The 13,103-nt window shown below is 37.7% G+C and overlaps 1 protein-coding gene across 1 annotated transcript in view; it reads right to left on the bottom strand.

Moving 5' to 3' along the window:
• JAZF1 (JAZF zinc finger 1) overlaps positions 1 to 13,103 on the bottom strand; it is a 296,236-nt gene that overhangs the window by 37,084 nt on the left and 246,049 nt on the right. Inside the window, exon 3 of the mRNA XM_048838463.2 lies at positions 7,051 to 7,247. Coding sequence (XP_048694420.1) covers positions 7,051 to 7,247 — 197 coding nt within the window. The remainder of the gene's footprint in view (positions 1 to 7,050; positions 7,248 to 13,103) is intronic.

The following is a 13,103-nucleotide window of genomic DNA, read 5'->3' as shown; positions in this document are numbered from 1 at the left end:
AGGTCCATACTTTTTTAAAATCCTGGCCATAGAATATTTTGCGGTGAATTATCTTTTCTTTCCTCTTTTTTTAAAAAAAAAAAAATCGCGCTCCTCATGAATACTGAGCCTCGTTAGTACTGTACTTGGACATGTGGCCTAAGAAAAACCCCAGTTGCTGCAGGTAGTGGGGTTGGGTATTCAATAGCTGACAGTCATTCCTCTGATTCAGCACTAATCCAATCCAATGAGCTAGCCTGGTGTTAGAAAGAACTGTACTGTAGAGATGCCTGATAGCTGAGATACAGTAGGCTGAATTTCTGGTTAACTAGTTATATCAAAACAGTGTACCCATCAAAAGATCTCTGAGCTCTTATTCCTCCTTCACTGAATCCTCAACTTGTCTTAAAAGAACCTCATCATAATTTTACACTTCTACCATCTGCCTTACACACACCCAGCTTATTCAAGTCATTCTCATTTTTAGCTAAATTCTTTCTAATACGCTGTTATGGTATTCAGCCTAACAGTTGGCTGTGCTGTATGATTACTTCATTGTTAAAAGTATAACATATGGAAAATACATTAAAATACCTATGAAGATGAAAGAGCTTTACATTTTTTTAAAAAGAGTCCATGTACTTTAAAAAAATACTTACAAAACAACTAAATAAAATGCCATTAGAATCTAAACTGCCTTAATTGAGTACATAACACTTGCTGTCTCCAGTATGTGTGTGACTTTTTTTTAGTGCCTGTTTCCAAAGGAAAATTCCTGTTGTGTGTGTTGACTGGTATTAGCAACAAGCTGAGCATTGGCTTTTGTTTAACCTTTTGTATTCTTTTTTTAAGAGCCGTATCAGAAGTGTGGGAGATTAACGGAGCAGTTTGGGTTCCTCAGGATTCTTTCACCAACCACACAGGTGCAAATTGATACAGCCTGTTGCTGTATTAGCATGTACTACTTCACCCTATACTGTGGAATACCCCTGGGAGAGACCAGACAGCAGCTATGCATGCAGGAGCGAAGAATCTGCAGAAGCTTGACTCTTCATGGACCAGCAGAAGGAGCAGAGGCAAGGGCTGTCCATGTGTCTCTATGGTCAGTGCCTTCTTCCACGGAAGTAGTAGGAAACTCCAGAAGTTGAAACACATGGAGTTTCCTTTCCCTTTTGTGGGTTATTCCACGTAGGGGACAATGGGGCTCTAAATTATTTTGGCTGTAGCAGGAACACCTGCTGACACAAAAAGGAAGGTGTAAATTTTCAGAGTCAAGGTTTTGCCTGTGATTGCATTTCAAGCACTGGGGCAAATTTGGCTGTATAAAAAAGAATGTCAAGACTATTAGAATTAATTCTGAACAGTGGGTATGCTATTTCTCTTGAACTTGAAAAGAGCTAGTTAAACCATCATACTGCATTAAGCATGCAATTACCATTGGGTATCAGAAGTACTTTTGACTTCAGTAGAACTCTTACAATTTACACTAGCTGAGGATCTTCCCCCTAGCAATGAATGTGTTTTTCATTAACTGATAGATTAGCTTCACTTTTTTTGTGTTGCACATGGTATTAAATCAAAAGATTAGATACTGTGTAAATTATGGCCCATCATCGGTGAGAGATTTATTTAGGAAAAATTGCTGCACAATTTGCTGCTCTGCATTACCTGAAATTCTGCAGCTTTCAGATTCCTGAAAATGCAACAAAGCCGTCTTGGTTTCAACCTAAAAAATATGCTTTCTGTATCACTGAAGTGCCCAGATGCTTTAATTTGCTACTAGAGCTACTAAATCATTTTTCAAATGGGATCCTGAGACTGTACTGTCTGGAAAGGGTTTTGGGAGGGGGGGAGGGTAGAGAGAGAGGGGGAAACCTGTTGCAGCTGTTTTATATTGCTTAAGTTAGCTCTCATACTGTAGTTTCAAATAAAGAACCAAGGATTCTTTGTATCTTTTGGGTATCTAAGAAATGTGCAATTATTTCTATATCAAAGCATATACATAGGTTGAGAATTTTAAAGCAGTGCTTTGAAAACCTCAACTGCAGCTTTTTTATTCTTAAAATATTGCTATTGCGAAAATCTTTGGCATATTTGGCATATTATCATATCATATTACCCACTGCCTAGATCTTGGATTCCTAAAATCTTAAAGAAAAATCCATGGTGTAATTTTTCTCCTGTTTAAATTAACTATTAAATGGACATATGACATGGTAAACTGCTTATATTATCACTAATTAGAGTATCCACTTATTTTACATTTTTGTAACGATTTTAAAATGTGCTTAACTTCTTTGAGGCCTAATCTACCATAAAATAATTACAACAGTTGAATATAGGCATACTTGACATGTATATGTATTCAGGTATATTTAGTACTCCGTATTAAGTACTGCACACACCACAAAATTTTGGATTGTATGGATTATTTGTTTGTGAATATACATAGAAATCTAAAAATAAAAAATGAATTTGCAAATTTGACAACCCAACATTTGCTTTTTAACTCACTGAATAAGCCAGCAGATAGCCCAATAATGCACCAGTTAGCTAGCTGTGGGTCCAAATAAGATACAGTCTTTGATATAGGATCAGCATGGGCCACCCATTTAAACTTGACCCTCACATCTCCCTTGCAAGTAGAGAGACTGACCAATACCTGTTGGTGTGCCAGACAGATCACCAATGCTTGCTGTCAGAGTGCAATGCCAGAACTGGCTAACCTAGCAGGACCATCAGCTGCCGAACTGTATCAGGCAGCGAGTATGATTAGAAACCTCTTAAAATTATAAAATTGTTTTAATTTTAATGGATTACACATTAAAAATGAGAAAAGAAACCAGAGTCAGTTTTGCATAGGAAGTTGAGTGAAATGCTCATTTTTCAAATTTTTCAAATATTTCAAACATTCCTGACCTTCCCTCCCTACCCCCCCAACCCGCAAACTAAAAAAATAAAAAGAGAATTACAAGTGAGTCATTTAGAGAGAGATGTTGGGTGAGATAATATCTTTTATTGGACCAAGTGGTATTGGTGAAAGAGACAAGTTTGCAAGCTACACAGCATTCGTCTTCAGGGCTCGAAAGCTTGTCTCTTTAACCAATAGAAATTGGTCCAATAAAAGATATTACCTCCCCCATCTTGTCTCTCTAATATCTTGGGACCAACACAGCTAAAACAACACTGCAAACAACAACCTGAGCCATTTAAAAGCCAGTTGGTAACATTAAACCCCGCTTCAGGTTTTATAACTAGGTCAAAAATTCACTCCAGGTTGAAATTTATTATTCCAGGCTAAGGCCTGGAATAATTTCTTTTAAGTTCATTGTGGAAATCTTTAGGAGGAGAGGGTGACAAAAGCAAACACACAAACAAACCACCCAATACATAGAAGGCAGTGGCTTCAGATAGTTTTTTGGCATCCCTACAATCCCAAAGTAGTTTTATTTTATTTAAAAAAAAAACCAAGTACAATAACAACTAAAGAATCACCTGAGACTTATTTTCCATAGAAGAAATTAACTATTTTTGCTATTTTTTAAAAAAAAAGGGGGGGAAGGGGGACCATGTTCTTTCATTTTAAAAATGAGTTATCAGTCTATTACTATCACTGAAAATTTGAAAAAGATTATTATGAAGACTTACTATAATTTTCAAAGGGACATCAATGATCTGATTTAACCCGAAGGCAAAGAAATTAAGGGTGGAAACTTCATCCTTCACCAACACAGACATATATCAAAAACTATACAAAAATATTAACAGCTTGCGTTAAAGATAGATATCTATGTGAGTGGGTCTTTGATCCTGGACTTTGCTACCCACCACGGTCTGCCAGACCCCAGATTACTTAATCTACTGGGCATGCTGCAACACTCATGTTCAGTTCCACACATCTGGGCAGGTTATGAGTAAGAGGAATTACGTTTTTGTGTGTGAAACAGAAGGGGTTTTAGTTATGTTATTTTTGCTGCTGGAACAAATTTGTATTACGGTATTTACTGTAAAGGTTACATTATATGAGGGCCCCGAAGTGCATCGTGGGCACCGGGTTGTTCTGTAAATCTAAATCAATAAATAATGGAAATTGTTCTTCATTTCTCCCCAAATCTGCTACACAGTGATGCTATGGGATGTTAAAACCCACACCTTAAGCAATAGCAATGGAGCTACGGAAGCATCAAAGATTACACTTGCAGTGGTCACTACAACATAATTGCTAAGGAACACGGGTAGGTTGCCTAACTACCCTTCTAGGCATTATGGGTTCTGCTTGGCCATGTCTTCCTGCAGAGCTGGCTGCAATAGGAAAATGAACTCTTTCCTTCCTGCTGCCCTCCCCAGTGGAGGAGCAAGGCCTAGTGGGTTCCTTGCCCAGTCAGAAGACCCTGAAAATGGAGGTAAAGGGAGGCACTGAAGGGAGAAGATTGGATCAGCAGCCATCCATTATCTCCCTAATCCAGAAGGAAGCCGGAGGAGGCCACTGAACCTCCCTGAAGACTGGCATTAACTATCTCTCCTGAGGAACTTTTAAGTTGGGCTGCATTTGCATTTTCCCCAGTTCCCCCAAAATATATTTAATTTTATAACAAAAACCTGTGGCTTAGAGCAATAGTTTCATAGTAATCGAAACATCTCAAAGATTTATTTCAGGTCCAGAAAAGTTTTAAAGATGATAGAATTGGAAATTCTGAGGGGAGGCTGCTGAAATGTAACTTAGTTGAGAGTTAAGAACGTCAAATTCTTTAAGAAAGAATATCTGTTTTATATATGAATTTTGCTACTAAGCTATTACAAATTCTGACCTTGGAATGTTGTCTGAATGTGGAACTTGGAACAGAAAATTCAGAATGTGGAACCTGGTATTATTTATAACCCGGCAAACAGGACTCCCAGAAACGAGCTCGTTAGCCGAAACAAGCTGATCCTTCTAATACAGGTAAAACAACATTCTAAATAATCTAAATGTTTGAAAAATATATACAATCAAAACAGCAAAGTACTTTGGTAGACAGAAACCAGCTTCCTTATTAATTTTTAACATATTATGGAATATGGTTGAAACAGCAGATAGCTAACCAGTGTTCTTGACAGACACACAAAATTACACATCCTGACTACATCATAACTTTGTCTTTTTAGTGGGGATCGCTAAAAAAAGCAGTAGGTTAGAATGATTCCTCAACCTCTGCAGCAAAGAAAATGATTCAATTTCTTCCAAACACTATTTACAAAATAATTATTAATAAACTCCTTTCTGAAATGTGAATATTCTTATGTAACAAAGAACATTTTAGCTACACTGTACATGTCATATTTTGCATATATGGGGACATTTACTAGTCCATTCACTTCACAGTTCTCCAGACATAGAGGTCATGCACATTTTTCCATGTAATCATTAACACCAAAACATTAAATAACTTATGGAAAACACATTACATAGCAATATATCAAGCTGAGGGTGTTCATGATGTTTTTTCAGTAAAATGACTGTGTTGGGTCTATACTTTGTAAAATGGGATAAAATATATTCCTTTTGTGTTACACTATTGGTGACAGATTCCAACAGTTTCCATTATATCTTCCTGTATTCAGACTGTAGGGCAAGGTGCACAGAATAAGATACTGAAGTACACTTATTCTGAAGCATATCCAGAAACAGTGGGCCAGATTCCTAGCTGGTGTAAATCAGTCTAGCCCCAGTCTCGTTGATGGTGAGGATCTGCCCAAGCATGGCTAGCTGTTTATAACTTTAAATCAATGCAGAATAAAACTGGGACTGGAAAGAATTCACTACAATGAATTTTATTGCTGGGATGGCTATTTGGGTTTTGCTTTTGAAGTGAAGCTCAGCAAAAAGGAGGCAGAAAAATCTATAAGAAAAAATTCATCTCCAGTATCATGCTTGTTTTTTTTCTTTGTTTTACTGCTTAATTTTATCCCCTTCAAGTTCAAAAGTAAGTGGGACAGACTTACTGCTCCAGGTGCAAGAAATCCTTGCATCTGTGACCCACTGGATGCACATATCTCATGATACATTTTACCCAAAGAAAAAAAAAAACAAAACTCCACACAACCTCTGGTACTATAAAGAGACAGAAGTGGGGAATTGTCCCAAGAACGTAGTTTTGCTTTTTATTTTGTTAGCATCCAGATACCTCGGTGATGGGTGCATTATAAATAAAGAATCTACATAGGCAGGTAAGATTGACTGTACTCAATAGTCAGTTTTGAGTTGTATGCCTCAACCATCCAGAACAAATATTTCATACTGGGGTATAATCCTAGACTCAAGCAGTCAGTCTGCTCCTTCTTAGTAGTGGCATCTTGGATTTGACTTCCAGTTTGTTTCTCCCTTATGAACTAGCCCACATAATCCCATAAAGCCCATCTTTAAGTATTCTGTTTGTTCTCCAGTTAGGACTGTCCACATTCAGAGGCTCTGCTGGTTAGCTGCAAGCCCTGCGGTTGGATGGGGATTGCAAGTGTTTTATGTTGCCACATCCCCTTCTGCAAGGGCTTTCTGCCACAAGGTGCTCTATGTTACTCTGGAAGAAGCTGGCATAACCTTGCGTGAATTAGGTTCACTATGAATACAGTCAACAGATGAGATTACACTACACTTTCTTTTAGATCTCAAGAGTCAAGTCCTACAGGGTTTGCCAGCACTTGCAGTTGTATCATGAGTCTCACCACATTTGGTGTTTTCCATAAACCACACTTCCTTTGCACATATGAGAATCTCAGCTTCCTTAAAAAAAAAAAAAAAAAGCTAGCCTTCGTACTTGCGGACAAAAAAGCTTGAACATGTGACCAAAGCACACTCCCAAAGTTCAGAAACAGGAGGCAAATAAAAAGAACCCAAAAGCTGTGTGTGTGTGTGCGGGGGGGGGGGGGGGGGTTATTTTGTTTTTAAGACTCACAATTTTTAAGCCCATCTCATGATTTTTGTGTGCCTGACTTCTGATTGGGAATTGGTAATACTGCAGCAATGGATACGCCTACAGTCTATTGCGACTCTCTCTCAGCAAAGGCAAAGGACTAAGTGAAGCTGTAGCTCCTTACCTGTTGGTGTACTGCTACGAAATGAGGAGGAGGGAGTGATTGGGGGCGTGACTGGAGGAGTAAGGCTTCCACTGCTGTGGCGGGGTGGAGTAGATACATTCCCACGGGACACTGAACTTGACAAAGTCAAAGAGAGTTTAGGCTGAATCTTTTTCTTCAAGGATTCCTGCTCACGGCGAGCTGCATCAGTCATAAATCTAGAACAAAACCAACAAAGATGAGACAAAAATTACAATTTTGAAACAGTAAATTAGCCCTTAGTAATAGCGTTTCAAACTCAGATATGAGAGATGTATTCCACTGCAAAGTAGACAGACACTATAGGTGTGAAACAGCTTTGGCATGTTGATCATTGATAAGTTGGTCTTTAAACTAGTTGGTGAGGGGAAAAAGTTGGGAGAGACTCATGAGATCTCCATGCTTGGCTTTAATACACAGGAGGGGGAAAATCTGCTAAATGAAGATATGGTAAAGATAATGTAACCCCAGAAGATAAAAGTATAGACAGCACAGTGACATAAGTACAAATATTGATTAGAGTAATAATCAGGCAGCTGTTACACTTAGTGAAAGGGCTATACCTAATGTGGTTGCAAAACTGGGTTTAGGTCCAAGGGAAACAACTGAAATGCGTGTACATGAATGCAAGGAGTCTAGGCAATAAAAAATACGGGAACTGGAACTACTAGCACAGGAGGTCAGACTGGATATTATATTACAGAAACATGGTGGAGAAGCACTCATGACTGGCATACCGGTACTAAAGGGTGTATGCTGTTTAGAAGAGATAGGAATAAAGGTGGTGGGGTAGCATTATACATTAATGAGGTGGTAAGCTGTAAAGAAATAAATGTGACAGAATGGACAAAACAGAAAGAGTCAAAATCATTTTGGGAAAGGATTATAAAAGAAGTTTTGTTAGGTTTAGGAATTGACTCCCAGGGTCAGACCCAGATATGGATAGAGATCTCTTTAAAATTATTAGAGAGATAAATACTATCGGATATTATGTCATAATGGAAGACTAACTTCCTGAATATAGACTGGAGAATAAATGCGACCATACTGGCAGTGCCCAGTTATTCTTGGATGGGATAGATGACCGTTTTCTTCATCAAATCACCACTGAACCCACAAGAGGAGATGTAATTTAGACTTGATTTTGGTAAGCAGTGAGGACATCATAGAAGAGCTGGTGGTAGGAAATAATCTTGGATTAAATAATCACAAATTGATTCAGTTTAAATGAAATGGAAGAATAATCAAAACTGGGTTGTCAACTGTGCTATTTGATTTCAAAAGGGCAGACTTTAGGAAATTAAGGGAATTAGTTAAAGGCGTCAACTGGACTGAACACCTCAAGGACTTAAACGTGGAGGAGGTTTGGAATTTCTTTAAACCAACTATACAAAAGCTGTCTGACATTTACATCCCAAGCCAGGGGAAGAAAACTTGTAGGGAAAGGGTCCAGACCCAGCTGGATGAATAACTACTTCAAAAAGATTATTAGGAGTAAACAGAGTGCCTAGAGGGAATGGAAAAAGGGATTGATCAGCAAGAAAAGTACATCTTGGAGGTTAGAAAATGTAGGAATAAAGTGAGAATTGCTAAAAGGCAAGCTGAATCAGCTCTTGCCAAGGAAGTTACAATAAATAAGAGGTTTTCTTAGTTATATAAATAAAAAGACAATAAGGATGGATAATGTTGGTCCTGTGTCTTTAATCTCCTTCCCATCCACATTACATAATCTAGGTGTGGCCCCAAAACCAAATAAATATTTTGCCTCAGTTTTCAGTAAAGATGGTAACATGGAACATGGGCATGAAGGTATGATGGCTGATGAAAATTATCTAAAAATGGAGATGATCACATCTGACATGGAAGAAAACCTTACAGAGTTTAATGCACTCAAATCAAGGGAATTGGGTCATTTTAATCTCACAATAATTACATTAGTATTTGTCACAGCTGATTATGTATCCTTTAAAAGTGCATGCATATCCAGGGTTTTCGTACTCAGACTAGAGGCACTGCACTGCAGAGGACATTTTCTTAACTGTGTCCCAAGATCAGAAGAGAAAGCAATTTGAGGGGGAAAAGAGTGGAGCAAAATTTTGTTTTAAAGTAAAAGTTTAGAAGGGGAACTTCAAACAAAGCAGGATTATAATTATAGTGTGTTTAAATGTCTGCTTTCAAACTTGAAATGTTCATGGGTATACATTTATTCAATGGCACTTATGTAATGCAGTGTATTTATACTGTTAAAACTGCAATTTCTTAAATAGGCTTTTTCCAGCTCTTGAAAGCTGAGTCCCACTTCTAGAAAATAAAACCAATCACAATACCCTGTGTCATCCCTGCTGTGTGCTATTAAAGGCCTGCACAGCTTAAGGCTTGTCTACACAAGAAGTTATCAGGAAGTTACACCAGCATAAGGGAAGGTATGAATTTATATTGCAGTGTTTTGTTTTGTTTTTTACTGGTGTAACCCTCCATGTGGATGCTCTCTCTCTTTTTTTTTTTTTAATTAATTCACTCTGGAAGTGAGATAATAGTCAAACACAAGTTATTAGGCTCCACTTAGGGTTAACTGGGTGATATTTAAGGACTTGTAATATACAGGCGGTCAGATTAGATGATCTGCTGTTCCCCTCTGGCCTTAAACACTAGGAATCTATGAGTCCACGTGGAGAGTTACATCAGTATAACTACTGCAGTGTGGGCTGAAAAGTCTGTGCATCCCCTTGTACATACTGTCCTCTCGGGGGATGCACTCCATAGTTTGAGAAGCATTGCATTACGATATAATATGCTATAAATTTATTTTAAAAAATGGGAGCATAATACCACCCAAGATGGCTTAGCAGCTGGTAGTTTGGCTTTATCATCGTTTTGAAGGAGTGAAACCAGGCGTTAGCTGTATTATAAGATGTACGGGTTTTAGATTTTAAGTTCCTTAGGGCAGGGACTGTGTTTATTTGTGCCTTGAACAGCAGAGATATCATCAGAGAGAGCTCAAATAATAAATACTTGTAATATGGTACAAGGCAGTTTTGTGTCTTTATCACCTAGAAAAACACATTTCAAACTCCAGGGAGGGAGTGGGGTCAGGGAAATGACAAGAAGTTATTGGCACTCTCTTTTATTGGACTAACTACAAATAAAATGGGCTTTCTTTCAAAAGTCATACTCTTTTCATCAGCCTACAACAACAAGAGTGAGGGAGACTCAAGAATACGGTGGCAGAAAGCTAGTTCAGAACTCATCAAGTTCAGAGATAAAGCAATTATGATGGTCAATTATCTGCCCATCTTATCTTGCTTTCTGGATGCTCCACTGCAAGAGACAAACAAACAATAAGTACATATTGTCTACTGGATTGAAATACTCATAACTTTGGCTATGTATCCACCTTAAAATATGCATGTTTCTCTTTTTGGACCAGTTAAACAGGACTATGTCAGGCCTGAGTGTGTATCAATTCTAAGTATGTGAACTGACATAACTCTTATTCATAACTAACTCCTGTCAATTGTTCTTTTTATAGATGAATGAGAGTTTGAATACAATACAAAATCTCAAAGCACTTTATAAATACGAATGTATTAAGAAACAAATTACATGATAGCACAATGGCACAGGATACTGCAGAAAAAAATAGGGATACATGCAAAGGGCCCAATTCTGCAAACACAAACAGGAATAGTGATTACTGTCATTAACCATTGTCCATTGGCTTGGACTTCCCATGGTAGTAAGCAGTGCATGTGATGGCATTTGCAGTACAGTGCCATAAGACTTGTCTCGTTCCTTCCCTATTCCTCCAACATACATTTTATATGAACATGAACTTCATATTCTTTAATGCTTTGGGGAATTCTAACGGTTGTAGCAGTTTGCAGTTTACAGGCTGCTTCAGCTGAAGCTGTGCAAAGGCTGCTGGAAGACAGTCTGAAGTTGCTATAGCTCATGCCTGCTATAGCTCAAGCCGGCATTTTGGAGGTAGAGGGAAAGAGGAGAAAAGATAAATGTTTATTAACCAGAGCCAAGTATAGAAGACTCCAACTTGGCTCTGCGGACAACCCCCACTCCCCCCCCCCAAAAAAACCACCCCAGCTCTCTTTCTGAAAGGCTCGTGTATTTTGACACATCCTCAAACACTGTGGCATGAAATTGTAAGTACCTTTAGAGTCATAAAGAGGTATCCTGTCTATCCATCGTATGGAGACATTAATAAGTGGAGTTTTCCCATGATACCTAATGTCAATTTGTAGTATGAAGACATTAATAAATGTTGACATGACAGCTTATCCACCTCCGGAACAGAAACAATGTATCATGTCAAGCAGTGGTATGGAGCTTTTACAATGTTAACATTTAAAAATTGGATATCTGTGGTAACAGTTTAAGACGTTGTTTTTTGTTTTTTTTATATTTCACCCTTCCCTCTTCTTTCCCCCACCCCCTAACCTCTTTCCCCAAGGGTTCATATATTGACAGCACACAAATAAAAATCTGAATTTTAGTAAAGGAAAATATAGGTTTAAAGGATCTTAATAAAATGAACATACACATTTGCTTTTCTCTAACTAGGAAGTGTCCAATTCACTTACATTTAGAATTTGTAGTAAAATATATTAGAGTATTTGCTCTTGGGTTAAAAGCTTTATTCCTTGAGCAAATTTTATAGCAACACTATAAATCCTTGAAAAGCTTGGATTATAACCTAATGTATGATATGTTCAGCGCAGCAGTATGAATATGACAATATAATAAACTCAGCCACAAACAACAATGTTAAAATAATGTTAAAGATAACCAGTCTGTTTTAAATCCATAAAAACATGGAAAATGAAAGTTAACGCTGAAACTTCTGGCTGGAGTTGTCCCATTACTCACTCTTATTATGCCAAGGTGTTGCAGATTCTGAAAGATTATGTATTGTTCATACCATGAAACATTGGGGTAAACTAAGGACAAAGTCAGTCTAGAATAACAGCCTTAAATTTGAAATCCTTTATTTCCTTGGTATAATAAAACACATAATACTTTATCATAACATTGTATTTCAATATTTAATAGAAATTGTAATGTTTTTCAATAGAAAACTTTTCATTTGTTGTAATAGATTAGTCCTTTCTTTGAGATTTTATTTGAACTGTGGTACTGGATTCCAAATGTTATAATTGTGCTGAGTTATTACAGCATTCTTTAAAATATGCAACAAGATTATTAAAAATTAGGGTTTAGAATGGAATTAACAACCAAAGCCTTATAGAATCATAGAATACCAGGGTTGGAAGGGACCTCAGGAGGTCATCTAGTCCAACCCCCTGCTCAAAGCAGGACCAATCCCCAATTTTTGCCCAGATCCCAAATGGCCCCCTCAAGGATTGAACTCACAACCCTGGGTTTAGCAGGCCAATGCTCTTGTATCTTTAATTACATGATCTCATACTACTTTTCTTCCCAGTACCCCTGCCTCATTCAGTTCAGACAGTAAGAATGGTTCTCTAGGAATGAATCAGGGTTGAATACTGAATGAGGCTGTTGTCTGGAGGATCCCTATCTCATTGCTTACATAAATTGGAAGGTGTATAATGAATGAGGCAGGAAGAGAAAAGATAGTCTTATGGTTATGGGAGTTCACTGACACCCTGGAGAACTGGATTCTGCCCCTGTTTGGGCCAAAGTCCCTATGTCATGTTGGGCTAATCACTTAAGTAAAAATTTTCACAGGTGGCCACTTATTGTTCCTTATTTTCTGGATGCCCAACCAGATTTACAAACATGCTAAGCAACATACACTGTGAGTATGCATCCGATGAAGTGAGCTGTAGCTCACGAAAGCTTATGCTCAAATAAATTGGTTAGTCTCTAAGGTGCCACAAGTACTCCTTTTCTTTTTGCGAATCTTTTAAATATTTTTCTTTAAAAAGGAAAATGATTACAATAAAGTCCTCAATACAAAACATTACATTAGCTAGTTAGTTTCAAGGACGGAGTGAATTTTACAAATAACCTTAGCCCTGGTCTACACTATGGGGTTAGGT

The sequence above is a fragment of the Caretta caretta genome, chromosome 2, assembly GCF_965140235.1.
Source record: "Caretta caretta isolate rCarCar2 chromosome 2, rCarCar1.hap1, whole genome shotgun sequence".
Taxonomy (NCBI): Eukaryota; Metazoa; Chordata; order Testudines; family Cheloniidae; genus Caretta; species Caretta caretta.
The sequence above is the reverse complement of the archived record's forward strand: the minus strand, read 5'-3'. Positions and strand labels throughout refer to the sequence as shown.